General features: G+C 41.7%; 1 protein-coding gene across 1 annotated transcript in view; it reads left to right on the top strand.

The window, feature by feature from the left end:
- PYGL (glycogen phosphorylase L) overlaps positions 1-26,857 on the top strand; it is a 57,243-nt gene that overhangs the window by 25,645 nt on the left and 4,741 nt on the right. The window contains exons 8-20 of the mRNA XM_059914203.1: positions 4,273-4,416; positions 4,918-5,010; positions 5,699-5,845; positions 6,183-6,346; positions 6,821-6,935; positions 7,514-7,615; positions 7,750-7,897; positions 8,000-8,058; positions 8,162-8,303; positions 10,196-10,403; positions 11,719-11,853; positions 12,275-12,341; positions 15,549-15,721. Coding sequence (XP_059770186.1) covers positions 4,273-4,416; positions 4,918-5,010; positions 5,699-5,845; positions 6,183-6,346; positions 6,821-6,935; positions 7,514-7,615; positions 7,750-7,897; positions 8,000-8,058; positions 8,162-8,303; positions 10,196-10,403; positions 11,719-11,853; positions 12,275-12,341; positions 15,549-15,721 — 1,697 coding nt within the window. The remainder of the gene's footprint in view (positions 1-4,272; positions 4,417-4,917; positions 5,011-5,698; positions 5,846-6,182; positions 6,347-6,820; positions 6,936-7,513; positions 7,616-7,749; positions 7,898-7,999; positions 8,059-8,161; positions 8,304-10,195; positions 10,404-11,718; positions 11,854-12,274; positions 12,342-15,548; positions 15,722-26,857) is intronic.

Below are 26,857 nucleotides of genomic sequence, written 5' to 3'. Positions count from 1 at the left end.
TTATGCCACTTATTTATCTCATTAAACTTTTTCTTATAGGTGATCATTCCAAAGTTTACATGAAAAATAACTTAGTTTAAAAAAAAAAACACTTGGAACTGGATCTCAGATGACTATTATGGATTCTTAGTGGGTTTAAATATACTTAGCTCTAACTTCTCCATGAGTAAAATAATTTTCTGGATGCTATAATAATTTTTTTAAAAAAATAATAACCTCAGAAACAACCAAACTAGTACTCTGCTCCACAAAGATGTCACAAAACAAGGATCTTGGGGACTAGGACATAAATGATCCTAAGACCAGATGTCCCCTTAGTGTTAAACCCATCTCCAGGGAGGATTAAGTGGATTTGCTGCAGCATTTTTAGGAACTTAATGGTATATGTTATTTTTCCTTTGGGAGAAAGAATGTGACTTCAGTACCTTAAAAGAAATCTGTAACCCAAAAGCAAAAGACTGTTCTATTTCAAGGTCAATTAAAGGAAGAATCCTTCCAAGACTGGGGTCACACTGCCTAGCCAAACCCAAGCCTGCAGGAAGGGGCTTGAAATTCATCCTCCTATCTTCAGTAGGGCCCAAACCTAACTTTACTTGGAAATAATCATCCACAACAATTGATAACACATACTAGGTTAGCATGGGGTGCAAAGTTGACTAAATTCATTGGGCAAAAAAGGTAGCTCTCAGGGTTGTGCTTGTTTTTAAGTAGAAGTTGATAAATCTTTTTCGTACTGTAACCACAAGAACAGACTCATTCCCTCTCCCCGGCTTGGCCATAGCCCTATTAGTCTGTCTTCCAAGAGTCTTGCCCCCTGTCCTCACTCCGCAACTAATGAGATTTTTTTTTTCCTTGCTTAAAATTCTTTTTTTTTTTTTTTTTTTTTTAATGTCACAGCCTCTTTGGATGATAATTTTGAGGGTTTTTTTGTTTGTTTTTTTTTTATGGCTGTGTTGGGTCTTCGTTTCTGTGCGAGGGCTTTCTCTAGTTGCAGCAAGCGGGGGCCACTCTTCATCGCGGTGCGCGGGCCTCTCACTATCGCGGCCTCTCTTGTTGCGGAGCACAGGCTCCAGACGCACAGGCTCAGTAACTGTGGCTCATGGGCCCAGCTGTTCCGCAGCATGTGGGATCTTCCCAGACCAGGGCTCGAACCCATGTCCCCTGCATTGGCAGGCAGATTCTCAACCACTGCGCCACCAGGGAAGCCCTGCTTAAAATTCTTTAAGGCTTTTGCTTACCCCTAAGAGAAGTACAGAATCTTAGGTGTATCTTCATCGATATGGTCATCAGTTCTCTGACACATCCTCCGTGATCTTGCCCTAGCAATAGGTCCCAGCTGTAGAGGATTATTTGCCCTGTTCTTTCTCACCTCCATTCTTTGCCCAGGTTTCCTCTGCCTGCAGGGAATACTCCGGCCCTCTGTGCTCACCTCAGATTCCTACTTACCTTTCAGGGCTCAGATAAATAAGTCACCTGAGTATTCAGGTTCCCAAAGTACTGTGTATACACTTAAATACAATTCCAAATTCTACCACCTATAAATTCCCACTGGTAATATCAATCCAGACAGTTTCCTATTAATGACTTTAAATTTTTATTTTGGTTTTTAAACTCTTATCAAAGTTGTACCTGCACATAGTTTAAAGAGAAAAGCAGCTCTCTGAGGCTTACTATAAAATCAATCTCCTGTTTCCCACTTCCCCAAAGCAACTACATCCCCTTGCTTTGAACTGATTTTCTGGATACTTACCTCCATATTTCTAACAACATGCTGTTACTGCTGCTTCGTGATTTCCTCTTTTTACAATATTGACTCCCCGCTACTGAAGATGAGAATTTAGCTCCCTTCCTCCCATAGACTTCCACCCCCACCACAAAAACACGTGTTCTATGCCCAGTCTCTCAACAGAATTACATGGTGATTTGCACTAGCTCTTCAGCTAGTGTTTACATTATTATGACGCTGTCAGTGCTACAGACAGCTGATCTGTGCACATACACGTCATCATCTCATGATTATTTTTCCTTTCCTTAAAAAGTTCTCCTTTCCTGGAGTTAATCATTGTTTTGTTTGTTTGCTTGGTTTTCTGAGTACTTTTCCCTAATTTATCCTACACTCTACCCCAGTCGTAGAAATTTCCTCTCAATATATTCAAACACCTTAGGTATTCTGTTGACTCAGTCTTTTTTATTTATTTATTTATTTTTGGCTGTGTTGGGTCTTCATTTCTGTGCGAGGGCTTTCTCTAGTTGCGGCAAGCGGGGGCCACTCTTCATCGCGGTGCGCGGGCCTCTCACTGTCGCGGCCTCTCCTGTTGCGGAGCACAGGCTCCAGACGCGCAGGCTCAGTAATTGTGGCTCACGGGCTTAGTTGCTCCGCGGCATGTGGGATCCTCCCAGACCAGGGCTCGAACCCGTGTCCCCTGCACTGGCAGGCAGACTCTCAACCACTGCGCCACCAGGGAAGCCCGACTCAGTCTTTTTGAAGTCTCTTCTGGATCTCTTCTGGTTGGCTGCTCCACTGTCATCCTGGGATCTACTTTTCCCATTGTTCTGAGGACGTCTGTGCTCATATACTCTCTGGCGTCATTTGTTTCCAGGATCCCACGTCTTGGTTTGCTCCCTTGTTTTGGTAGTACACACGCTTGGGGCTTCCTAGGAAAGGGTGCAAGTGAGGTCAATTCTTTTGAGACCTTGCATGTTGGAAAATGTCTTTATTTTGCCCTCACATTGGTAGTTTGCCTGGATACTGAAGACTCAAAGTTTTTTTTTTTTAAATCTCCTAGTTTTTGGTGTTGCCGAAAAGTACAATGCAATCGGATTCTTGATCTTTTGTTTGAATTCTGCTTTCTTCCCCTTTGAAAGCTTCTAGTCTCCCTCTCCCTCTTCCCCTCCCTCTGTCCCTCTCCAAAACCCCTCTCTCTGAGTGTACTAAAATGTACTAAAAGTTTTGGGGGGTGTGCTTTGGTGTAAGTCTGCTTTCACTTATCATGCCTGGGTACCCTTTCAGTCTGGGGACACAGGACTACAGCAACTGGTTCTTTAGTTTTCTTACCTTTTTTCTTTTATTTATCATCTCTTTGTCTTCTTGCTCTCGTTTTGGGCAATCACAACTCTCTCTTCCAATCTTTCTATTGGGTTTTTCACTTTGGCTGTCATGTTTTAATTTCCAAGTAATCTTTTCTTGCTCTAGATATTTTCTTGAAGCATCTTATTTCTTGAATACAATGTCTAATCTACCTGAGGATACTGATAGTGTTCTTCTAATCATTCTTTTCTTTAATCTCTGTTACCTCTAAGTTGGCTTTTATTATTTTAACATCTTTTAGAAGTTTTTCTTAGATGTCTAATGGTCCTTAGCTGCCCACTGAAACTTAAGAGAAAGGTACCGACAAGTTTTGGGGAGCTCTGTACACTTGTTTGGGATTTATCTATTTGGTTTCCCTCTCCTGTGACCTGCTGGGGCCACTTCCTGGTGGAGCTCCTCATGTCCATGTCTTTAGGTCCTCCCTCCTGGGCTGGTCAAATTCCCTAGAGAAGACGCTTGCAGCTTCTTTCCTGGTGGAATTAACACTGGCTGCCTGTGTTCTCAAATTCAGTTGGGAGATGAAGACTGAAAGCATCAGCATTCAGTACATAAACTTTCACTGAGCCTCTTTCCCCATTTTTAGTATGGGATGGTACCCCCACCTCCGACTTCACCTGCTGCCCTTCAGTCCAGAGACCCCTGTTATACCGTCTCCAGAGAACAGACCTCCAGCTTCTGCCTGAGTTGGCAAAGGAGATTGTCCAGTTGAGGGAATTGCAGAGGAGGTCTGAGGCCAACTGCTTCTTAGGCTCTGCACTAACCTTTTACCCCCTCTTCACCCCTACTTCTGAAGGCACCCAATGCTGACAATTCCTGGGCCTTTTGGGGGCTTCAGTGTATATACTGGGTTGTTCCTTTGGCTTTTCTCCACTAGCAGGTCAGGATGCAGCTTTCCTGGGTCTTCTGGTTCAATTACCATTTATCCATCTGTTTTTCAGCTTCTGAAAAGTTGCTGCTGTTGTCTTCTCTCCATTCCCTCCATCCTTTATCAGTATGCCTTTTTTCAATCCCTTTACCATCATTTTAGTGGAGTTTCAGGAGGCTGATGCTTGGCATTCAACCTGCCAGCTTCCACCAGACATCCCATGGGCTTTAGCCTTGAAGTCCCCTGGTAGGGGATGCCACCCACATTCTGGCCACTCCTAGCAATGTGAGCCCTGTCACTCAGTCTCTCTGGCTTGAAGTTTTTTGAAGGGAAGGAGCTGAGGCTGAAGCAGGAGTACTTTGCAGTGGCTGCTACCTTGCAAGATGTCATCCGACGTTTCAAAGCCTCTAAGCTCGGGTCCAGCGGTAGTGCCGCAACTGCCTTTGACGCCTTCCCAGATCAGGCGAGTATTCAGCCTGAACGCAGGCGGGAACAACTGAGGGTATCAGGACTTCCATCAGATTTACTCCTCTGTCTCCGTGCTAAAAAAAAATCTGAGTGTCTATATACCAAACAGAAACAGACTCACAGACATAGAAAACAAGCTTGCGGTTACCAAAGTGGGTGGAGGGAGGCGAACGAGGAGTATGGGATTAACAGATACACACTGCTACACATAAAATAGATAAGCAACAAGGATTTACTGCGTAGCACAGGAAATTTACTTACCTATAATGGAAAATAATCTGAAAATATTTATATATAACTGAATCACTATGCTGTACATCTGAAACTAACACAATATTTTAAATCAACTATACTTCAATTAAAAAAAAAAATCGAGTAGTAGCATACTTAGAGCCTTCCATAGAGGGTAGACGTTTTGTTTGGTGCACGCATGAGGCATGGATGAGGACAAGGACCTGGGCCATCGGTTACCTTCACATCGCTTTTCCCCTTGCAGGTTGCCATCCAGCTGAATGACACTCACCCTGCACTCGCCATCCCTGAGCTGATGAGGATTTTTGTGGATATTGAAAAACTGCCCTGGTCCAAGGTCTGGATAGTTTGGCTTCTTTTTCCTTTGATTGACCAGAATATCTGTGGTTAAGAGATTCTGCCAAAAGCACCTTTTACAGTTTTTCAAAATAAGTTACTGTTGCTAACTTCCAACAGTTAAAGGTAAACTTTGCCCTGGTGCTGACATGTCTCAGTTCTTACTGCTTTACAGGGAGTAAGACTAAGAAATAAATAAACACATTACTCATGGGACACAGCTCAGTAGCTGTATGAAGGCTTATATTGTGTTTGCCATTTTTGTGTCTAAAAGGATTCAAAATTAAACTCTCTAGCCTCAGAATACAGCTAACTGAAGGTGTCCCCATCAATTTGAAACATACTTGGTACTTTCTCAGAACATTAATGAAGTTTTATTCCTCAAGTTTTGTTTATTTAATAAATGAAAGACAAGTTAGGATACTAGAGAAGATTTATCAGCATGCTGTCCTAAACTTTATCAGACAATTTACTGCTTTCTTTTCCTCTCCCCCCCCCAAAAAAAAACATGTTCCCATTACCTGGAGCATTCAGGAACCTAGCGGAATTGTGTCTAACTGTACACATGCAGATAGAATTGTCCTGTTGCTGACGGGCAGGAGTTGAGGAAGTGTTCGGCCTGCAGGATGGGGCACACCTGCAAGCCGCCTTCCCTGCAGAGGCAAGCACTGAGCCCCCTCTCCCCCCAGGCGTGGGACATCACCCAGAAGACCTTTGCCTACACCAACCACACGGTGCTCCCGGAAGCCCTGGAGCGCTGGCCCGTGGAGCTGGTGGAGAAGCTGCTTCCTCGACATTTGCAAATCATTTACGAGATGAATCAAAAGCATTTAGATGTAAGTCACTTTGACAGATTCATAACCCTTTTGAGAAGGAGGTCTAGAGATGTTAAGGGTGGCTGCAGTCTTCCCTCCTACCAAACCTGAGGCCCAAACATCTTTCAGTCATTGATACATCACAAGCATTCAAGTCTGGGTGGGGCTCTGTTAATGACATCCTTTTGAAAATACTAACCTGGAGGGATGGCATCTCCCTAGGCATCTTCACTCCTCTCCGTGGGACTGAAGTTTTACCTTTGCTCCAACGAAGGTTTTGGTTGGGAAGTGAATGACATTATCCCAGGCTTGCTGGAAGCCTGAGTGACCAGTAAGGCCTTTCTCTTCCTTTGCCTAGAAAATTGCCGCCTTGTTTCCTAAAGATGTCGACCGCCTGAGAAGGATGTCTCTGATAGAAGAGGAAGGAGGCAAAAGGATCAACATGGCCCATCTCTGCATTGTGGGCTCCCACGCTGTGAACGGCGTGGCTAAAATTCACTCAGACATCGTGAAGAACCAAGTGTGAGCCTCCATCCCTGTCGTAGTGGGTCTCACATTGCTCAGGAATAGAACGGTGCTAGTGAAGGCAGGGTTGCGGTCGGAGATGAGGAAAGGCCCCGTTAAATATTTAAAAGTAATGTCTTCTATACAAAGAACCCTTCTCTAAAAGGAAAAGAAAAGGCCTTCCTCTCTGAACCATCCTAATTCTAGACTTACAAGGAAAAAAAACTATTCTGCTCAAAAGTCTGAGATCTATGTCAGTGCCAGGAAATCATACGGAGATGATTAGATTGGATTTTTTCTTGTAATTTTGAATTGCAAATGGATTTCTATTTAGAATGATACCCATAGCTGCTGTCAGCCCCTCCTCTCTCCACTCTTATTTAATCTTTCTAAGCCTACACTCTGCTTCTGAGATCTAACTCTGAACTTCATGCAGCATGCAGGAACCTGCCGTTCCAGCCAAGTTCAGTGATGTGTCTCTTCCATCTCCAGATTCAAGGACTTCAGTGAGCTAGAACCAGACAAGTTTCAGAATAAAACCAATGGGATCACTCCAAGGCGCTGGCTGTTACTCTGCAACCCGGGCCTGGCAGAGTTAATAGCAGAGGTAACCGGGAAGTGCTGAGGGAAAGGGGGTTTCTGATTAGGATTCAAGAGGCAGAGAGTGCGCTTATAACTTGCAAATCCAGTCTGCAGCAGGGCCTGCGTCATCCCTGAGCCAGCGGCCCGTGTGCAACCCCACAGGGCTCCGCACTGGTTTCATTCTCCGCTGTAGCCAGCTTGAAATTCTTAATTTCAAAAAAAGAGACCCCACGCATTATGTAGCTGGCCCTGGTGAACAGTACTCATGTGACACACAGATGGTACCCCTGTTTAATAAAAGAGAATGACAAAGGTCCTCTAACAGGACCTTTGTTTGTCCTCTAATAGTAACTAGTACAACCTGGGTTACGTGTCACCCTTTTTAGGTAGATTTCCTGTTTTTAACACCTAATACCACTGAAGGTATAGCAAGTGTTCTTCCCACACGGGATTTTTAGCATCTCCTGTGAATGAAGCCATTCTGGGTGCTGTGGGGTGTGAGTGTTAGGGGAGTGTGGGCCCTTGCCACAGACTGACAGAAACTGCTCATGTGGGCTTGACTGCCTTCCCTGATTAAAGTCACCTCTTCCTTTAAACTGAAAGAAAATCGGGGAGGACTACGTGAAGGACTTGAGCCAGCTGACGAAGCTGAACGGCTTCCTGGGCGATGACATCTTCCTCCGGGAGATTTCCAACGTGAAGCAGGTGAGGCTTCCCGGTGTGGATGCTTTTCCCGGCGGCACTTGCTTGGAGGGTTTATGCCCCACTGTTTAAAAACAGACCACCCACCCAATGCTTCTGAGTCCAAAGGGCTCTGGCCCCATGCACTGTCTCAACAGGAGAACAAGATGAAGTTTTCTCAGTTCCTGGAGACGGAGTACAAAGTGAAGATCAACCCATCCTCCATGTTTGATGTGCAGGTGAAGAGGATCCATGAGTACAAGCGGCAGCTCCTGAACTGCCTGCATGTGGTCACCATGTACAACCGTGAGTCAGCCCTGCAGCCCCCGACCAGCCCCCAGAGGTGGAGCTCTCACCACCCCGGCCATCCACCGTCCTCCATTCCATCCCCTTCTCCATCTTTTGCAGGCATTAAGAAAGACCCGAAGAAGCTATTCGTGCCCAGAACAGTTATAATCGGTGGCAAAGTAAGTTGCTTCTCTTCCCTGGGGACTTGGGGGCTCTTGTCTCTTGCCGTTTCTCCACTTCATCATGCCTGCGTTCTGTCATGTGTCCACACCCTTCCCCAAGGCTGCCCCAGGATATCACATGGCCAAATTGATCATAAAGCTGATCACTTCAGTGGCAGAGGTGGTGAACAATGACCCCATGGTTGGAAGCAAGTTGAAACTCATCTTCCTGGAGAACTACAGAGTGTCTCTTGCTGAAAAAGGTAGTGCTGTCCTCACAAACCATGCGGGGCCAGGGCACATGCTAGGGATGGATTTACACGTTATAGAAAAAAGGAGCAGCTGACCTCGGGAGCCAGTGACTTAGGATAGAAGGTGTCACTCTTAGGCAGAATAAGACCCTAGGCTAAGAATGTTTAAGGGGACCCAGCTGACACTGAGATGGCTGTCCCCAGACTTCACATCAGAGGTTACATCTGCAAGCACAGTTTCCTCTCAGCTGCTCAGAGCTGGGTGTTACAGGAGGTGGCCCTGAGGTTTTGGTAAAGTACAGACCGTGCTCTACAAAAGAAAAAAAAGATCTTCAGTTCCCAGCCCCAGTTTTGCCATAGAACACCAGTGCCCCAATCCCCGGATATTCCTCTGGTCACTCCATGGAAAGAAGGGCTGTCATTTGTTCATGCGGCAGCAGGGAATGAGGGCATATGTCAGGCTGCCAAATCCCTAGGCTTAGATGTGCCTCAGACAGGCGCTCAGAGCAGGCGTGGAGTTCCCATGTGGGGACAGCCAGACTGGCAAGAAGCCAACATCCCTTTCTTTTGTTATTTGCATCACAAAGCACCACCCACATGCAAATGCCAACTGTGGGTTCGCCCTTTTCCCAAATTGAAAAGGGACCCTTCTCTTTTTGAGGTGTTTTTGGGTCCTCTGATGTTACAATTTAAGAACTGTCTGCATAAAGAAAAAAGAGCCAGATTTTTATGGGTGCAAATGAAGATACGTCTAATGCACAAATAAGCTCTCAAAGTAAAGCAGAGAATTGGTCCTGTGCTTTGTAGTGGAGGCACAGGAGGGATGCTGCAGGCAGCAGGAACTTCTCTGTGAATCAGAGTGAAAGGTCTGCCCTGGGCACACCTCAGCTGCCTGTGGCTTATTTCCCTGCAGTGAAAGTGGAAGGAAGGTGGTAAGGAGTGGAAGGAATGGCACAATCCAGTTTCCTCAGATTGCAAAAGAGGGGTCAGGAAAGATTCTGAATTTTAAGGATCAAGAAAGAGAAGTTTAGATATATTTTATAAAGTTATAAAATAGAAGAAATAAAAATAAAACCATAACAAAAACTGAAAGGAAGAAGGGGGAGAAGAGAAATGTAAGGTTGATAAAAAATTAATCAGCCCATCCATCCAAGAAAGAAATGGAAATTTTTATTTGAGCCAAATTGAGGATTATAACCCAGGAACAGCAGATCAGAAAGTTCCAAGAACTGTTCCACCCATTAGAAGTCAAAGCAGTTATATAAGTTTTTTGAGACAGAGGGCTCTACATTAAATGCTATATTATTGACAGTTTACACAATCCAGATCTTCAAGTACAAAGTGGTGGGTCATTGTGACCCCTTACAAGATCAAGGAGGAATGTTATCTTTTAAGGAGTTGTCTTGTTGGTGCTAGGAGAACGTTGCTCTTTATGGCTGAGTAGATATTTCTGCCGATAGGGAGGTTTGGTCCATGCATAATGCAGATACACAGTGCACAGGAGAGGGGAGAGAGGAGGCCAGAGGGCAGAGAAAACTTTTCATGTTTAAATTTTTCTTGTCTTGACATAAAATATGAATTTTATTTCACAGTAGTGTCGACTTTTATAGCAGAGAGTCAATAGATACTCTTTAAAGTTTATAGACCAAGGAAGAGTCGTGTAAGCATAGAGTTATTTAGCATTGTGGCCATAACCACCAAGAAGCACATCAGAAATGGGCAAAAGTGGTTGCCAGAGCCAAGGGGAAGAGTGAGATCCATCCTACACCATTTGAATGTTTATCTTGATGTACATGTACTACTTTAATGATTAAAACAGGCCAGCTAGGTGAATGCTTAGATACCATACAAGCTGATCCAGAGAGACAGAATCACTAATTCTATCACTGATGCCTTGCTTGCAGTCATTCCAGCCACAGATCTGTCGGAGCAGATTTCTACCGCAGGCACCGAAGCCTCGGGGACAGGCAATATGAAGTTCATGCTGAATGGGGCCCTGACTATCGGGACCATGGATGGGGCCAACGTGGAAATGGCCGAGGAAGCCGGGGAAGAGAACCTGTTCATCTTTGGCATGAGAGTAGAGGACGTGGCTGCTTTGGACAAGAAAGGGTGAGAAAGCACTCCTGCTTGTTGAGCAGGTATCCCCCCAGGAGGGTACCTGCCCACCCAGGTGTCCCATTGAGGCAGGTCACATGAGAGTGACAGCAGAACATCTCCCATGAGTCAGGGGACCCTCTTGACCACAGATTAGTCTTGTTACACGCAGCAAGTGAAAGTGAAAGGAGCTTGGGCACAGGTACATGGGCTCGTTACTATTTGTTATCAGCCATGGCAGAGCTGGCCTCATGAGCTATTCACTTCTCCACATCTGTGATTTTCACTTTGATCAAAAAACTGAACCAGTTTGTAGTTGAAGTTTTTGCCTATTATTTAAACCATCTAGTGTTCCTTTAAGATCTCAAAGAGACGGACTAAAATGTGGTAGATGATAGGCCTGGTTGTATAGAAGCACCCAGAATGCTTGTTCCACTTAATATCTGGATAGGTTTATTAACCTGGATTCAAATAAGAAGTAAAGAAAGATGCTGCTCAAAGGAACCACAGCAATCACAAAATCTGGAGGGTGTCAAATACACTTCCCAACCCTTGGAAGTAAATTTTTGTTCAGTAGCAACAAATTTGGGGATCTGTGGGACCAAAAAGCAACTGTCGGGGACTTCCCTGGTGGTCCAGTGGTAAAGAATCCGCCTTACAATGCAGGGGACGCGGGTTCCATCCCTGGTCAGGGGACTAAGATCCCACATGCCGCGGGGCAGCTAAGCCCGCGTGCCACAACTGCTGAGCCCGTGTGCTGCAAACGACAGAGCCCACGAGCTCTGGAACCCGTGCGCCACAACTATAGAGCCCACGCGCCCTGGAGCCTGCACACCACAGCTAGAGAAGAGAAAACCCGCCGCCACACTAGAGAGAAGCCCACGCGCCACAACGAAAGATCCTGCATGCCTCAGTGAAGATCCCGCGTGCCACAACTAAGAGCCGACACAGCCAAAAATAAATTAAAGAAAGAAAGAAATAATAAATAAATCTTTAAAAAAAAAGCAACTGTACAACGCTTGTTTAGAGCCATAAAGCCTGCTTTGAAATGAATCTTACTGTATTTTACCGGATTAGACTATTGCTCTGTGACTAGGATTTTTATTATCTACTGTCCTTAGTGTCTTTGGTTACAAGGAACTAATCAAATTTAGTTGGGAAAAAAAATTTCAGGATCTAGATAAATATTATTTATACCCCTGTTGAACTCTATAATGACTTTATAAATGCCAGTATTTCCGAATGCATTTTTCACAGCTAATGTAGCGTCCAGTGTGTCGTTAACAAACATTAACAGAACCTTTTCTTATCCCCCGCCCCAACCCTACAGGTATAAGGCAAAAGAATATTACGAGGCACTTCCAGAGCTAAAGCTGGCCATCGATCAAATTGACAAGGGCTTCTTTTCTCCCAAGCAGCCTGACCTCTTCAAAGACTTAGTCAACATGCTATTTTATCATGACAGGTGAGTTCCCACAAGAAGATGGTGCTGTTTGGGCCGTGGAAAGGGGATGAGACTATCTTAAACCAACTACAACACATGTAGATTAGCATAGATCTGTGATCTGATAAGCTAACCTAGACTTGGAAAGAAAAATTAGATATTCTCCACTAACAATGCAAGGAGAAGACTTAAGAATAAGACCCACAAATTTGGTATTCTTTTTCTCCTTTCATGGGTGTCCCCAACTTTCAGATGCATCCATGTGATAACATTCTCACGTGTGGGAAGAAAGGTTGAGGGCTGGTTGAAACCCTTGTGAATAGAAATGTCAGATTGGTAAGCCAGCCATGCCTGACATTAAGCAAAAGAGAATTTTAAATGGAATCTTAGCACACATCTATTAATGAAGCTTTTTGTTTTTTCCTTCTAATCACAAAAAAAGGTTTAAAGTTTTTGCAGACTATGAAGCCTATGTCAAGTGTCAAGAAAAAGTCAGTCAGCTGTACATGGTGAGTACACGGCCGAGACTTACAAAGGAAACCAGTTTACAGTTCATTAAAATTTTGGTTTCTTTTTATTAAATCTAAATAACAGGGCCCCACCAACCAATCAAAAATGGGAAGTGAGGCAACTCTTTAGGTTTTTCAGATCAAAACTTGACTGTTCCCGAATTCAGGCAAAGGTTGGCATTTGACATTTCAGTTGCAGTTGTAGGTTTTTTAATATCCAAGTAAAAAGTCACAAATAATTCAATATTTATTGAGCACCCACCATGTAGCAGGCATATCCTAGAGACTAAGAGTATAAAGCGAAATTAAATACGCACTTTACCCACTCATTTATTCAACAGAGGGGCAGTGGGGCCTCCTCCATGGCAGGCACCATGCCGGGCACTGAGGCCCCAGCATGGACAAAGCCCTTCAAGGAGCCTATTTAGTGCCGGGGCCCTTAACCAGAAGTGCATCAGAATCACCAAGCAGTTTTTTCAAAGTACAGATGCCCGCCGCCCTCTAAGAGATTCTGACCCAGTAGTGGTGGGATCACCATCAGCCTTTGAAAAATCTGCTAAATTGATTCTAAGGCTGAGCCTTTGTTTATTGGGAAAGGACTGACCCCCCTAGGATTTGAAAATTGTAAAGTAAGTACCTCTCCTGGATTACCCATGGAGTGGTGCTATATGAATAGAATATAAATGTATAGAAAGAGGGGAGGTTTCACATTTGAATTTAAGAAAAAGAAAAAGAAAAATGAATGAAACAAGAAAGACAAAGAAAGAGAGAGAGAGAGGGAGGGAGGGAGGAAGGAAAGAAAGGAAAGAAAAGAAAAGAAAAGGAAGGAAAGGGAGAGAGAGAGAAAAAGAAAAGAAAAGGGCTAGAGCCACATGAGTAACTCTTCATGTGCAAAGTCATACATCTTTACCAAAGAGCCCAGCCCTCTAGGTACATTTAGTAAATATACGGAAAGGCGATCCTCTCTGATAGGAAAGACTTTCAGGGAACTGCAGAAACCGCAGAAGAACAGATACAGGAGGAGGCTGGCCCTGTGCTAAGACTCCAGCTTGGGCTTCTTGAGGTAGCCGTCCTTGCCCACACAGTCTCCATTCTGGCTCTCCAACTAGAAAGCCATTATAGAGCAGACCAGTGGGAACGCATAAACTCTCCACCTCCTGCCCTCTGGACACATCAGTAACTACTTCCGACAGAAACATACTGCACTAACATTTCTTCCTATTCCTTTCCCAAAGCCAGGTGACAAGGTAGTTCCTACAGTCATCCCAGATATCCCACTGGGGTTTTAAAACAGGATCACTCAAGGCCTGTGCTGCTTTACAGCATATCCAGCCCCCCAAAAGTGTATATAAACCAGAGTTTTACATACTTCCCAAGGAGAGGCGGTGCTAGATTTAAGCAGTGGCTCACTTCCTGCTCCCTGAACACTGGCGAGAGCAGCCACATACAGCCTCCAAGAACTCAAAGACAGAGGAAAGAAAATGGCCACCTCTAGCTCCTTCCTCTTGATCTCAACCCATGCTCGTTATGTAGAAAAGCTGTATAGGGAAAGAAACAGAAGTGAAACAGAGCAGGAAAGGAAAATATGAGTGAGGGCATGCACAAGTGTGAATGTTGGTTTTGCACAATGGTCCCTTCTGTTAAAATGATGGCCCTGATCCAAAGGATGCCCACCTAGAAGGCCAGCGTTCTGTTCCATCTTCCTTGTTCATTAGTGCAAACTGCAGCTTTTACTCTTAACAATAATCGTATTGTTGAAGCGTAGAAAACATGGCCCACGTGGTTGGAAAGTCTAGTCATTATCCCTTTAAATAAAGAACGTGAAGACAGGAAGCTTTTATTCTCTTCTTATTTTAGTAAGTTTCCAAAGTCTGAATAAACTAATTTCAGACTGTGTTTTAGTTTTTCTTTTAAATGCTTATAATTCATTGCTGTTGTTTTCAAATAATATTCTGGTCATTTCCATAGAACTCCTTCTTAGAGTTCTTTACAAAATCACGAGGCTATAAAATAAGTAGCTTCTCAGCTGCATAGCACAGGGAGATCAGCTCGGTGCTTTGCGACCCACCTAGAGGGGTGGGATAAGGAGGGTGGGAGGGAGACCCACCAAGAGGGAGGGGATATGGGGATATACGTATGCATATAGCTGATAAAGATGTTAATAAAAAAATTAAAATAAACAGCTTCTTATACTTTTTACATAAAATTATGAGAGAGATATATTTAGATATATAGATGTGTATTTTTTATTTAGGATAAAACCTTAATTGGCCCTGTTTTCAAACCCCAGTGGAGTATTTGGGATTCAGTGTAAACCTACTGGAGTATCTACCTTCTGAAAAAACAGGAAAAGAGGAGTCGGTGAATAAAGTCTCCTGTGGGATTGTTTGCCTGCCTGATAGCTAATGTTCTAGAGTAGTGTTTTTCGAGCTTTGGCTGTGAGCCACAGGGTAAATTTCTTTTTTTTTTTTTTTATAATTTTAATTTACTTATTTATTTATTTTTATTTTTGGCTGTGTTGGGTCTTCGTTTCTGTGCGAGGGCTTTCTCTAGTTGCGGCAAGCGGGGGACACTCTTCATCGCGGTGCGCGGGCCTCACCATCGCGGCCTCTCTTGTTGCGGAGCACAGGCTCCAGACGCGCAGGCTCAGTAGTTGTGGCTCATGGGCCTAGTTGCTCCACGGCATGTGGGGTCTTCCCAGACCAGGGCTCGAACCCATGTCCCCTGCATTGGCAGGTAGACTCTCAACCACTGCGCCACCAGGGAAGCCCCCACAGGGTAAATTTCTTACGTGGCATCTAGCAGACAATGAATGTTAGTCCCTTCCTTTCCCCTGTAGTTTAAAGGGAGATGAGGTATCTTCATTCAAAATGAAGCATGGGAAATAAGGCTTACCTGCCAAAACATTGTAACTATGGCAGAAATTACCAATTAGGGTTTCTGTAAGAGTGAAAAATACTTTTTCATTTTAGAGAAATATAATCTAAAATAGGAGAAAAGCACAGTCTGCCCTGTCCAGCTCCCAACTGTGAAACAAATGTATTTATGATTCATTACAATTTACTCCTGCCATTTTCCCCATCAATTGTACTTGGATGTGCTTGGCCTGATGTTTGTCATACAGCTTGATGGGCACTCAGGCCCTGAGCCTTAGATGCACGTTAATTTAATTTAATTCAGTTAAACAAGTGTAATTCTTGTTTACAGAATCCAAAGGCCTGGAACATCACGGTACTCAGAAACATAGCCGCCTCAGGGAAATTCTCCAGTGACCGAACAATTAAGGAGTATGCCCGGGACATCTGGAACATGGAACCTTCTGACCTAAAGATTTCCCTGTCCAGTGAACCCAGCAGTGGGGTGAACAAAGCCAGTGGAAAGTAAGTTTTAAAATGTCCTGAGAAAGAATAGCTTCTTACTGGACTTCAACATTTTCACAACATTCTTTGATTTTGTTTTGTTTTATTAAATAATAATCTAGTTAAGTATCTCTGGGAATCGGGAGGGAAAGTGTTATGACTATATTAGGGCTAAAAATAAAGCGTTAATTTCCAAAGGCTACATGAGTGCCAAATCTTACTATTTTATGGCAGATTGAGTAGCGTGCTAGGACTTTCCCCAGTGCTATTCAGAAAGCTAGAAAACAGCTTGGAACTTTTTAATGCCATTTAAATTAACTAAACTCAAATACAAATTATTTAACTACACGGGAGCATCTTTCTTATACTGCTTGCTGCCTAGGTGCAAATCAAAGACCACCTTATCCACAGGTATCCCCAGAATGTTCGGTAACTGTACATTTTTAGATGGGATCAAATTTTTACCAAACTCTGATTCTCCACAGTGAAGTTTCGGCATGTTCCACAAAGTAGACTATGACAAGCTAAACGAGAACATTCCATGATGCCCAGCACCCATGCTTTCTTCCCCTTTACTAAAATGGCAAGTGACTTGTAGAAATGTCAGTAACTTCAGCTCACCCAAGCAGCCCAGTACAGTTTTACATAAGAAATATACACCACAAGTGGTGTTTGGACCAAGTCTTCGCTCTCCGCTGTACTCAGACCTCACGCCCGCTGCTGGCTCAGGAAATCTCTGCAGGAAAAGGACCTAGATGAGCTCACATGCTTTCCCCACCTCATGGTCTAAGTAAGCCAGAGCAGCGCTCATTGCATTTAGCAAAGCAAATCTTACCTCACGGTTTTTAACAGTGTGGCGCTTTTACACAGCAAGTTGTGTTGGCGACCAGGAGGAAAGATCACCGTCTTCACCCTCTCTTTGTTCCTATATGCATTGTGTGCAATTTCATAGAGCTGCAAGGGGCAGAAAGGCAAGGACTCAAAGGCTGATCATTGAAGCAGTTGTTTTCCTAGTCTGATTTTCCTAAAAGGGTATGGAAACAGCCACCTTAAGGAGTTAGTCCCATTAAGTCAGAGATATGGGCACCCTGCATATATATCCCTGAGTGGTTGCCTCTACAACCAAGGAACTGAAAGCTGCACAGCTCATGGAACAGTGACAACAGTGTATTGTATAACACCAGGCAGCACAGCAATTCAGGGGTGCAGAGAATCCCTTATAATGTCAGAGACCCTTCTTTAGGCTCTAATCAAAGTTTGGCTGGCTGAGAAAATGGTGAAATTACTATAGTATGTTTCTGTCAGCCACTGAACTTAGTTTACCTTTTTTCCAAATTCCAAAGGCACTGTTTTGTCATCCTCACCGTGTATGATAAGAAGGGGAGAAGACAGGAATTTAACACTAGGAACAAGTGGAAGAAAAGCATTCAGTTCAAGAAATATACATTGAGATTTCTCCTCTTCTAAGTTAAGGCTTTAGCAAAACATGAGGTTTGCCCAAAATAAAGGAATGCTCTTTCCATCCCTCCCAGGAATAACAACTTCATATACAATAAGCTTCATAGAGTGACTTTTTTTTTCCTCCAGGCAAGACTCTTCTGTTTACTCATACAATTTACTTAGCTTATTTGATTTAATTTATTCCTATGTGATTTTTGAAAATAAGGAACAAAATCACTGAATTTGTACAGATTTAGCAGAACCTCACCTTTTCCTTATTCTGCCTTATTTCATAATATCTGGCATGTTTTAATTAAACGAAAACAAAGTAACTCAAAACCAAAAAATAACAAGAACTACCACAGGACCAAGGAGAACTCTTTGTAGCAATTTGTTTACATTTCCCCATAAATGTACAGGATGGACATGAGATCAATAGGTTTGATTAGCCTCCTGGTCAACTTCCTATTTGGTAATTCGAAAAGGCTATGATATGAAGAATGACTAATAAATAGTACTTCCCTGTCCCCTTCCAAATTCTGATACCATCCACCCCTGCCACAGTGACTTGCTGTTACTCCTGAGGATGTTAGATCCCTCAAGTGTGCTGAAATAGAAAAAATACTGATAACGACTGCCTATTTGTAGGCACTCTAGATTCTCCAACTGTGACAGGCTAACTTGCCAGCTTCTAGTCACTGGACTTGCTATTGGGTTATTCGGCTGGATGGTGTATGGATTTTGGGTACCTGGGGAATAAGACCTAGAACTCAGAGATTCCTCCAAGGAATGCTAGGTTAGACCCTACAGGACCTTTAAAGCATCCTGAAACACCCTAAACCTACAACTCCCTTTATAACTTCAGAGAAAGTACTGAATTGGTAAAGTCATTAAATTAGACATAAGGATAATACCAAATACTAAAAATTTGTAGATACTGCAGATACCTTACCCCAAATCCTAGTGCCCATCTAAGAATTCTCATCTACTCATTCAGACTGGTCATCCCCCCATTCAATAAGTCACATGATAATTACCCACCAGAATCCTATAGATATAGTAATAATTACATCATTAAGTTACTTTTCATCACTGGGGAAGACTAGTTTGTCTTTCCTCAGGGCATCCATAACCGTGCTTAAAAATCCTGGAAGTTTCCGGTAAATCTATTTTCTAAAAAGGAAAAAAAATTGAAACATGGCCTATAGCTATGTCATTTGTTATAGTTTCCCACTATGAACTGTAGTAATATAGAGAGTAGTGACTTTTGAAATATAATAAACTTTTTTTTGAAAATATAACTTGAATGGTTTTAAAAGTAATTCATGTTATCGTAGGAAATTTGGAAAATAGAAGAAGGAAGAAAGAAGAAACAAATCACACATAATCCCACCATCCATAGACAATCACATTAAACATTTTGTGGTTTTTACTTATCTTTTTTTTAAAGTACAAGTAGCACCACTAACTTATTTCTTCCTACTCATAAAGGAGCAGTGATATGCATAATCTAAAAATTGCTTCTACAGTGAACTGCAGAATAATTAAGTGGTTTAGTTGGGGAAAAGAATATTCTGATTAGTTAGAAATTCTGATAAAGTATACAATACATAGACAATTGGTTTTAAAAGATTTGAACTTTTTTTTTAAACATCTTTATTGGAGTATAATTGCTTTACAATGGTGTGTTAGTTTCTGCTTTATAACAAAGTGAATCAGTTATACATATACATATGTTCCCATATCTCTTCCCTCTTGCGTCTCCCTCCCTCCCGCCCTTCCTATCCCACCCCTCTAGGTGGTCACAAAGCACCGAGCTGATCTCCCTGTGCTATGCGGCTGCTTCCCACTAGCTATCTATTTTACATTTGGTAGTGTATATATGTCCATGCCACTCTCTCACCCTGTCACATCTTACCCCTCCCCCTCCCCATATCCTCAAGTCCATTCTCTAGTAGGTCTGTGTCTTTTTTCCCGTCTTGCCACTGGGTTCTTCATGACCTTTTTTTTCTTTTTCTTTTTTTTTCCTTAGATTCCATATATATGTGTTAGCATACTGTATTTGTTTTTCTCTTTCTGACTTACTTCACTCTGTATGACAGATTCTAACTCCATCCACCTCACTACAAATACCTCCATTTCATTTCTTTTTATGGCTGAGTAATATTCCATTGTATATATGTGCCACATCTTCTTTATCCATTCATCCGATGATGGACACTTAGGTTGCTTCCATGTCCTGGCTATTGTAAATAGAGCTGCAATGAACATTTTGGTACATGACTCTTTTTGAATTATGGTTTTCTCAGGGTACTGAACATTATAAACTCTGTTGAATATGATTTAATATTGCAATGTTTTAAAAAGGCATTTTAGGTTTTAATAATGACCATAGGACTCCAAATATAACAATTATCATTCTAAACATACTGAATTTCCTCATTAATGGCAAATTCCAGTAAAAAGAATGCTAGCTAAATCAGCTCTTGCCATATTTTGATTAAGTCGAAAGGTAAATTAGTTTATATGCCCTAAAAACCTCCATTTCAACTGAAAATGAGGAAAGGACATAAACCCTGAGCAATACTGCACCTTCCTCAAACTTTTAACCCTGCCTCTAAACTACTCCCAAGTCCATTCAGTTCTCTCCATTTCCACTAATCACCCAGCCTAACCCAGCCCTCATCTCTTGCTTGGATTACACCAACAATCCCAGGTGGCTTCCTATTCCACCCTCGCCCTGCTGTAACCCAGTTCCCGCAGGGAAACCAGAGTGATCATTTTAACGTGCATCTCTCATCACATCCCTCTTTTGCTTCACATCCTTCAAAGGCACGTGGATTAAATCCAAGCATCACCTTGGCCTTGGAGGCCTTACAGAATCTGGCTACAGCCTCTATCGCCTATCACTAAGCCCACTCCTCTCCACCCCCAGGCCCTGCTGTCTTCTGCTCCTGGAACACGTCAGCCTTGATCCCACTGCAGGGCCCTTGCCTTTCTCTTCCCTCAGCCGAGACCTCCAGATTCTCCCATGACAACTGGCTCCTGTCATGCAAGTCTCAGTTTAGATGATATTTCTTCAAAGAGGTCCTCCCCTAACTAGCCATCGAACCTTGTCCCCCACCACCTCCAGTCATTCCTTTTACATCATTTTATTACTTTTACAGCACTTCTTACTATTCAAAATCCTCTGATTGCATACTTGTCTTCAATATGCCTCTCCAGCAACTATACAAACTTCATAGGAGGTTAGACCACAACTTTCTTATACCCTGTGGTATCCCCAGAACCTAGAAAAGTTCCTGGTACCTAACAGGAACTTGATAAATATTTGCTAAAGAAGGAGTGAATCGACTGTGCAAATATCCCTGATGTACACTTTAAGCTATTACCTGTCATTTTCATCTCAGTGTGACTAAATTTCATTCAGAGTTTATTCCTTGGAACAGATTTGCAAAGAGAAAAGACCAACAAAGTATTATGTGTATTCCTCTGCGGTGCTAAGCAGGGAGGGGGGTGCAATGTAGTAAATGGGACGTTGCCAAGGGAAGGGAGTGGGTACAGAATAGGTAGGCTGGGGCCATAAATGCAAACGTCTGCTTCGCAGTTTAAAAAGAAAAGAATTATGTTCAGTGTAGAAGCAATTTTTAGATTTCTGCCTGTCACTGCTCCTTTATGAGTGTGGAGAAATAAGAGTTAGTGGTCATTGCCCCAGCACTATAATACGTCATTTGTTGTAGTCTCCCACTATGAACTGTAGTAATAGAGAGAATAGTAACTTTCTAAATATAAGGACCTTTAAAAAAAATTTTTTTTTCCTGATTATAAAAAAGAAATTAATTCATGCCTGGTAGGGAATTTGGTAGGGAAACGGGTACAGAATATGCAGGTCGAGGTCAGTAAAGACAAACTTCTGCTTCACGGTTTTGACATGGGCCTGCTGCTTGCAGAAACCTACGTGGTTTCCCAGGGTCTGTCTGGCCTGCATTTTTTGCGTGGTCTCACAGCAAATGACTTGCGTTCGGGTACAGTCTGGAAATCCCAATACTGCTTCTCTTTCCCTTCCTTCCTTTGCCTTCCTCTTGCCCGTGCTAAGGGCAAGATTTCTTGTTTTCTCTTTTCTTTGTCTTCTGGTTCTGCTACCCCTGGAATCAGGACTCCTCTGAGGAGAATTCAGTAAGAGAAGCCCTTCAGCAATTCATCTCCAATTCCGAAGGCGAAAGGAGAAAGCGGGCCCCAGTCAATCTACTCCCCTTATCCTTCACTGCTCTCCAGCCAGAGGTGCCCCTCGAGACTCAAAGGTCAGACCACCCCTCCAGCCCAGACCACAGCGAGGGGCTCCTAATTGGTCTCCCTGGCTCCTCTCTGTTCTGGAATTCCACCAGATAAATATTCTTAAAATACCAGTTACCTGAAATCTGCTGTCACAAAGCTTTGGGAGTGGAACATTGTCTATTTAAACAAACAAAAAACTCCTATCTTGTCTGTAAGCCCATCCACATCTGGCCACAGTCTTTCATCCCAAAAGCTGTGCACCTCCATCTGACTGCCTGGAGTTAGAAAATGCAGGATTGAGTCCCGTTTCCTCTCTATAGGGTATGTGGCAATTGGGCAAGACTTTAAGCCTCCATTTCGCTCAGTGGAGGCAATGGTGCCAAACTCAGAGGTGCTGTGAGGATTTAAAAGGATGACGAGTGTGAAAGATCTTATATAGAGGCCCTGGGTGACTCTCAGGTATTTGATAACACATAATCACCCCATTCTGGCCCCGTGCCTTGGCTCACATTCTCCCCTCCTGTCTGTGTTTTCTAACTGCTCTCCCTCGCCTTCAAGAAATGAACTTAGATCCTATCTCCCTGTAAGTCTTCATGGTCACACCTGCACACAAGACCCTTCTCTTCCCTGAATTCTCCCTACTCTGATATTATTGTTCTGGGTCCTCCCCTAACACCTAACTTAGTCTACTGTATTATAGAAAGAGTGGAAAAAAGGAACAAGCATTTGTTGAGTGCCCATATTTTTGCATGATTGTTTTACTTAATTCAACCTTCACAACAACCCTATGCAGTACCAACCTCATTACAGAAATAGGAAAAATACAACAAAGGGAAATAATTTACCAAAGTCATAATTGGTTAGTGGCAGAGGCCAAATTTGAACCCAAATCCAAATCTGTCTAGCTTCACAGCCCATGGTCTTTTTCCACTATGCTGAGTAATGAAATTGACTCTAAAGTGATACACGGAAATCCACGTCATGACTTTATATCCCCCATTAATTTCCTATCTCCCCAACTAGACAAGAAACTTCTTGAGGGTAAGGACCTATGCCTTTCACTACATCCGTGTCTCACACCACCTACACTTTTTTATTCAACAGTAATGTTCAGAGTTACGGCACTCCACTGATAATAAAAATAGCTAACGGCCATTGAGTGCTTACTCTGTGTCAGGCACTATCATACATGCTTTTCATATGTGAATCTACCACAACAATCTTGAATAGACTGTGATTACACCCATTTATAGATGAAGCATTAAAAACAGTCCAAGATTACACAGCTGTTAAGTGACACCCCTGGGGAAAAAAACCCAGAAAGTCTGACACCAGAGCCATGGTTCTTAAAATATTTTAAAAACGTTTCTGTGAAGGTGTCAGAGACCTACCAAAGCAATGAGGTCTTACGTGGCCTAGATCAGTAAATGGTAGCATGTGTATACAATGAAATACTATATAGCAACGAAAATGACCAAACTACAGCTATACATCATGATAAAAATCCCACAAATATATGTTGGTTGAAAAAAAATGGAATACATTCTATATAATCCTACTAATGTATAAAGTTCAAAAGAAAATTATACTGCTTAGAGATGCACACATGGGTGGTAACACTATAAAGAAAAGCATGAATATAATTACCATAAAATTCAGACTAAGGCTTACATCTAAGGTGAGATTTACTGGATTGAGATGTGACATACAGGAGGCTTCTGGGATGCCAGTGATGCTAATTTCTTGACTAAATGTTGGTTACATGGAGGTTCAGTTTATAACTATTAAATCATAGATTTCCCTATTACGTTATATTTCAAAATTAACAAAATTTCAAAAAAAGAAGTAAATGGAAAGATTGTACCTGAATTGTAACATGCCTTCAAGTTAATTAATTTATTAGTAATTACTTAAGAGTAATATAATAGATGTTCAATTGTTATTTTTAAATGAATATTTAATTGTCTAGAACCAATTTAAATGTTTTATTTATTAAATCTTAAATTACTCGGCATTCAGTATTTTGGACTGTAGAGAGGATTCCTGCATTGACTTGGAGCTTAGATAGTACAGGCATTTTCAAGATTATGTGATTCTGTGAACTAGCTGTCCCAGGAAGTAATGAGCTGAAATAGTTAAGCAAGTTCCAGAAAGTTCTATGATGGTTTATTGTACGAAAGATTCCAAAAGTAGACACTTGGATTAAAGTACCCTTAAGGGACTTCCCTGGTGGTGCAGTGGTTAAGAATCCACCTGCCAATGCAGGGGACACGGGTTCGAGCCCTGGTCCGGGAAGATCCCACATGCCACGGAGCAACTAAGCCCATGCACCACAACTACTGAGCCTGTGCTCTAGAGCCCGTGAGCCACAACTACTGAGCCCACATGCCACAACTACTGAAGCCCATGCGCCTAGACCCCATGCTCCACAAGAGAAGCCACTGCAATGAGAAGCCCACGCACCGCAATGAAGAGTAGCCCCCGCTTGCCGCAAGTAGAGAAAGCCTGCACGCAACAAAGACCTAACACAGCCAAAAATTTTTTAATTAATTAACTAATTAATTTAAAAAAATAAAGTACCCTTAAGATGCCTTCCAAGATTAATCAACAATTTACAAACTTGGGCCATATGTCCCCTCTAAGAATCTCACCCCCGCCCTCTCATTTGCTAACATATCTATGGAGGTATGACTATAAGCAATTGAGCATCAGACATGGAATGAAATTATAAAATTAGGATAATATATACAACAGATTAAAAAAAAACACATCTTGTCAGTCAATTCTTTATCTTCTTGGAAAGATCATCTTCTCTACCTGGGATGCTGTGTAAAACCATTCAGCAACTTCCTTGAATTCTCTAGAGACTTTCTTCTCCTAAAATAATGAAAGATGTGGTTGACATTCATAGGGCTGAAAATGATGTATGAGATGTTTGTTTTCACTTTAAAAGGAATAATAAATAAACGAACAAACCTAAGTCAAGTCTATCTATGAAAAGAATTATAAAAGATACGAGGTACAGTTTAGTTAATGGGGAAAAAAAAGCTTTGGCTCAATAAGCCACTCAATCTATTAGAAGGAAATAAAAGGACTACAAAATCCAAAAGCCATGTGCCCCCCTTTAATAGCAACTGGCTAATAACCTATCACAAGTTAGAATAACTTAGAAATATATAAAACTAGTTAAGAAAAGGAAAATTGTTAATAAACGTGTGTGGTAACAGCCTACACTTTGACATCTTGTAAAGATCTATCAGAGACTCACCTTTAACATGGGATAATTGATACTTGCAACCCATATGTTGGTAAATGGAGCCTCCGGGATAATAGCGTCAACTGGAAATCCTTGAAAAGAAGAAAAAAGAAATAACTCCCTTATCATATTTCAATACTATCTTTCCTAAATAAGGGATCTTCAAGGTCTTGTACATGAACTACCTGCATCAAAATCAGTTGTGAATCTTATTAATAATGCAAATTCATGAACCCACACCAGAGTCCAGTCAGAAGTCAGTATCTAGGGGGTGGGGAGTGTGAGAATGTGCATTTTTAACTAGCACCTTTGCTAAAGAGATTTCATTTCTAGGTACATGATAATTGAAAACCACTACCTTCTTCTAAAACACAAGCAGATTTTCGTGACTTGGATAATTTAAGAAAGCAAAGTACTACAGGAAGGGAGAGTGTTCGGCAGAGGCTGACTAGGTTGTTTTGGCCGACACTCTCTGAAAACAAAAGATCTAAACATTGGAGTTACCGTATATGGACTTTAAAATAACTTATTGAAAATAACAAATGGTAAAATAGTAAAATATTTATTAAAATTTTAATTTTAAAGAAAATTTCGTATTATATAACAGTGTATAATGTGTAAAATATATATAAATATATTTAAATTAGAGCACAAAGAGAAAAATGTCTGGAAAACTCAGAAAAGATCACTGGAAACATATAAGACATGAGAACAGATCTAAAAAAAAAAAAAATATATATATATATATATATATATATATAATTATAGTCTCAGAGAAAGAGAAGACAAAGAATGGAGCAGGCATAATATTTGAAGATATAATGACCAACAATTTTCCAAAATGGATGAATATCAGGCCACAGTTAAGCAGGATAAGTACCAAGAACACCTAGGAAAATCAGAGTAAAAATGCTGAAAAACAAAGAAATAAAGAAATCTCAAATATAACCAAAAGAAAAAGTAAACATTATCTTTAAAGGAGCAACAATAAGACTGGCAGCTGACTTTCTAATGAAACAGCAAAAGCAAGAACAAAGTGGATGACATCTTAGAAAGGTTGAAATAAATTATTGCCACTCTAGAACTCTGTGCCCAGTAAAAATAGCCTTCAAAAATGAAGATGAAATAAAGACATTTTCAGACCAAAATTGAGAGAAATCTTCGCCAACAGACAGGTGGAAGAAAAATCCCAGATGGAAGCACAGCGATGCTGGAAATAATAAAGAGCAAAGAAAAGGGTAAATCTAAATACTGACTTTATAGTATGAGAATAATAATTTTTATGGAGTATGTAATAAGAGAAAATTAAAATACATGGTAGCAAGAGTTCATAAGTTGGGGACTTAATGTAATTAAAATGTTCTAAGGTAACTGCATTACCCAGGAAGTGAAGTATTCATTTATGTGGGAATTTAATTCAGGTAATTCAGCATTGTCAACATTGAAGGAGCCATGAGAGTTTAGAGGAGCAATGAAATGACATTTCTTTTATTCCCATAAGTAATTAAGATTGTGTATAGCAGGTGACACACTTTAAAATGTTTACGTAACTCACCCTGACCTGTATTGCCAAGTAAAGTTTAAGATGTACTGCAAGTAATTACAAGCTTTTAACACGTATCAAAATCACCGGGTCTTAGTCACAGAGATTCCAGTTCATGAAGACAGCTAGGATCCACCTAGCTGTCACCTGTGTTTCTAACAAACACCCCCTGCAGATTCTGAGGAAGGCAGTTCTCAGAACACTTTGAGAAACACTGATATAAATATTATGTAAGGAGGGCTGCAGAAAGCAAGTCCTGCCTATTATTTCATAATGCATTATTTTCCTCCCCTGTAATCCAGATTACTCCATAATAACACTTACTATCACTTCACAGTGAGGACTCTTTTAAGGTAATTTTAACTCTTTCCTTAGTATTTACTTTTAATTTCATAACTCTGAAAAGCAGGTATTGTATGTATTAAACAGAAAAAAGAGAGTTTATTAGACTATCAGGAACTGTCTAAAGTTGGGGTGCTTTAGGTATCTCTGTGTTCAGATTGTGCACAACAGTCTCTTCACTGTTTTTATTTTCCCACATCAAGCCAAGAAATTATACCATGTAAAATAAGCATTTTATCATACCTTTCTCTTCTAGAACTTTTGCAGCATTTGTTGCAACTCTGTAAAGCAATGAAAATTA

Source organism: Balaenoptera ricei, chromosome 2 (genome assembly GCF_028023285.1).
Source record: "Balaenoptera ricei isolate mBalRic1 chromosome 2, mBalRic1.hap2, whole genome shotgun sequence".
In the NCBI taxonomy this organism is placed as follows: Eukaryota; Metazoa; Chordata; class Mammalia; order Artiodactyla; family Balaenopteridae; genus Balaenoptera; species Balaenoptera ricei.
The sequence above is the reverse complement of the archived record's forward strand: the minus strand, read 5'-3'. Positions and strand labels throughout refer to the sequence as shown.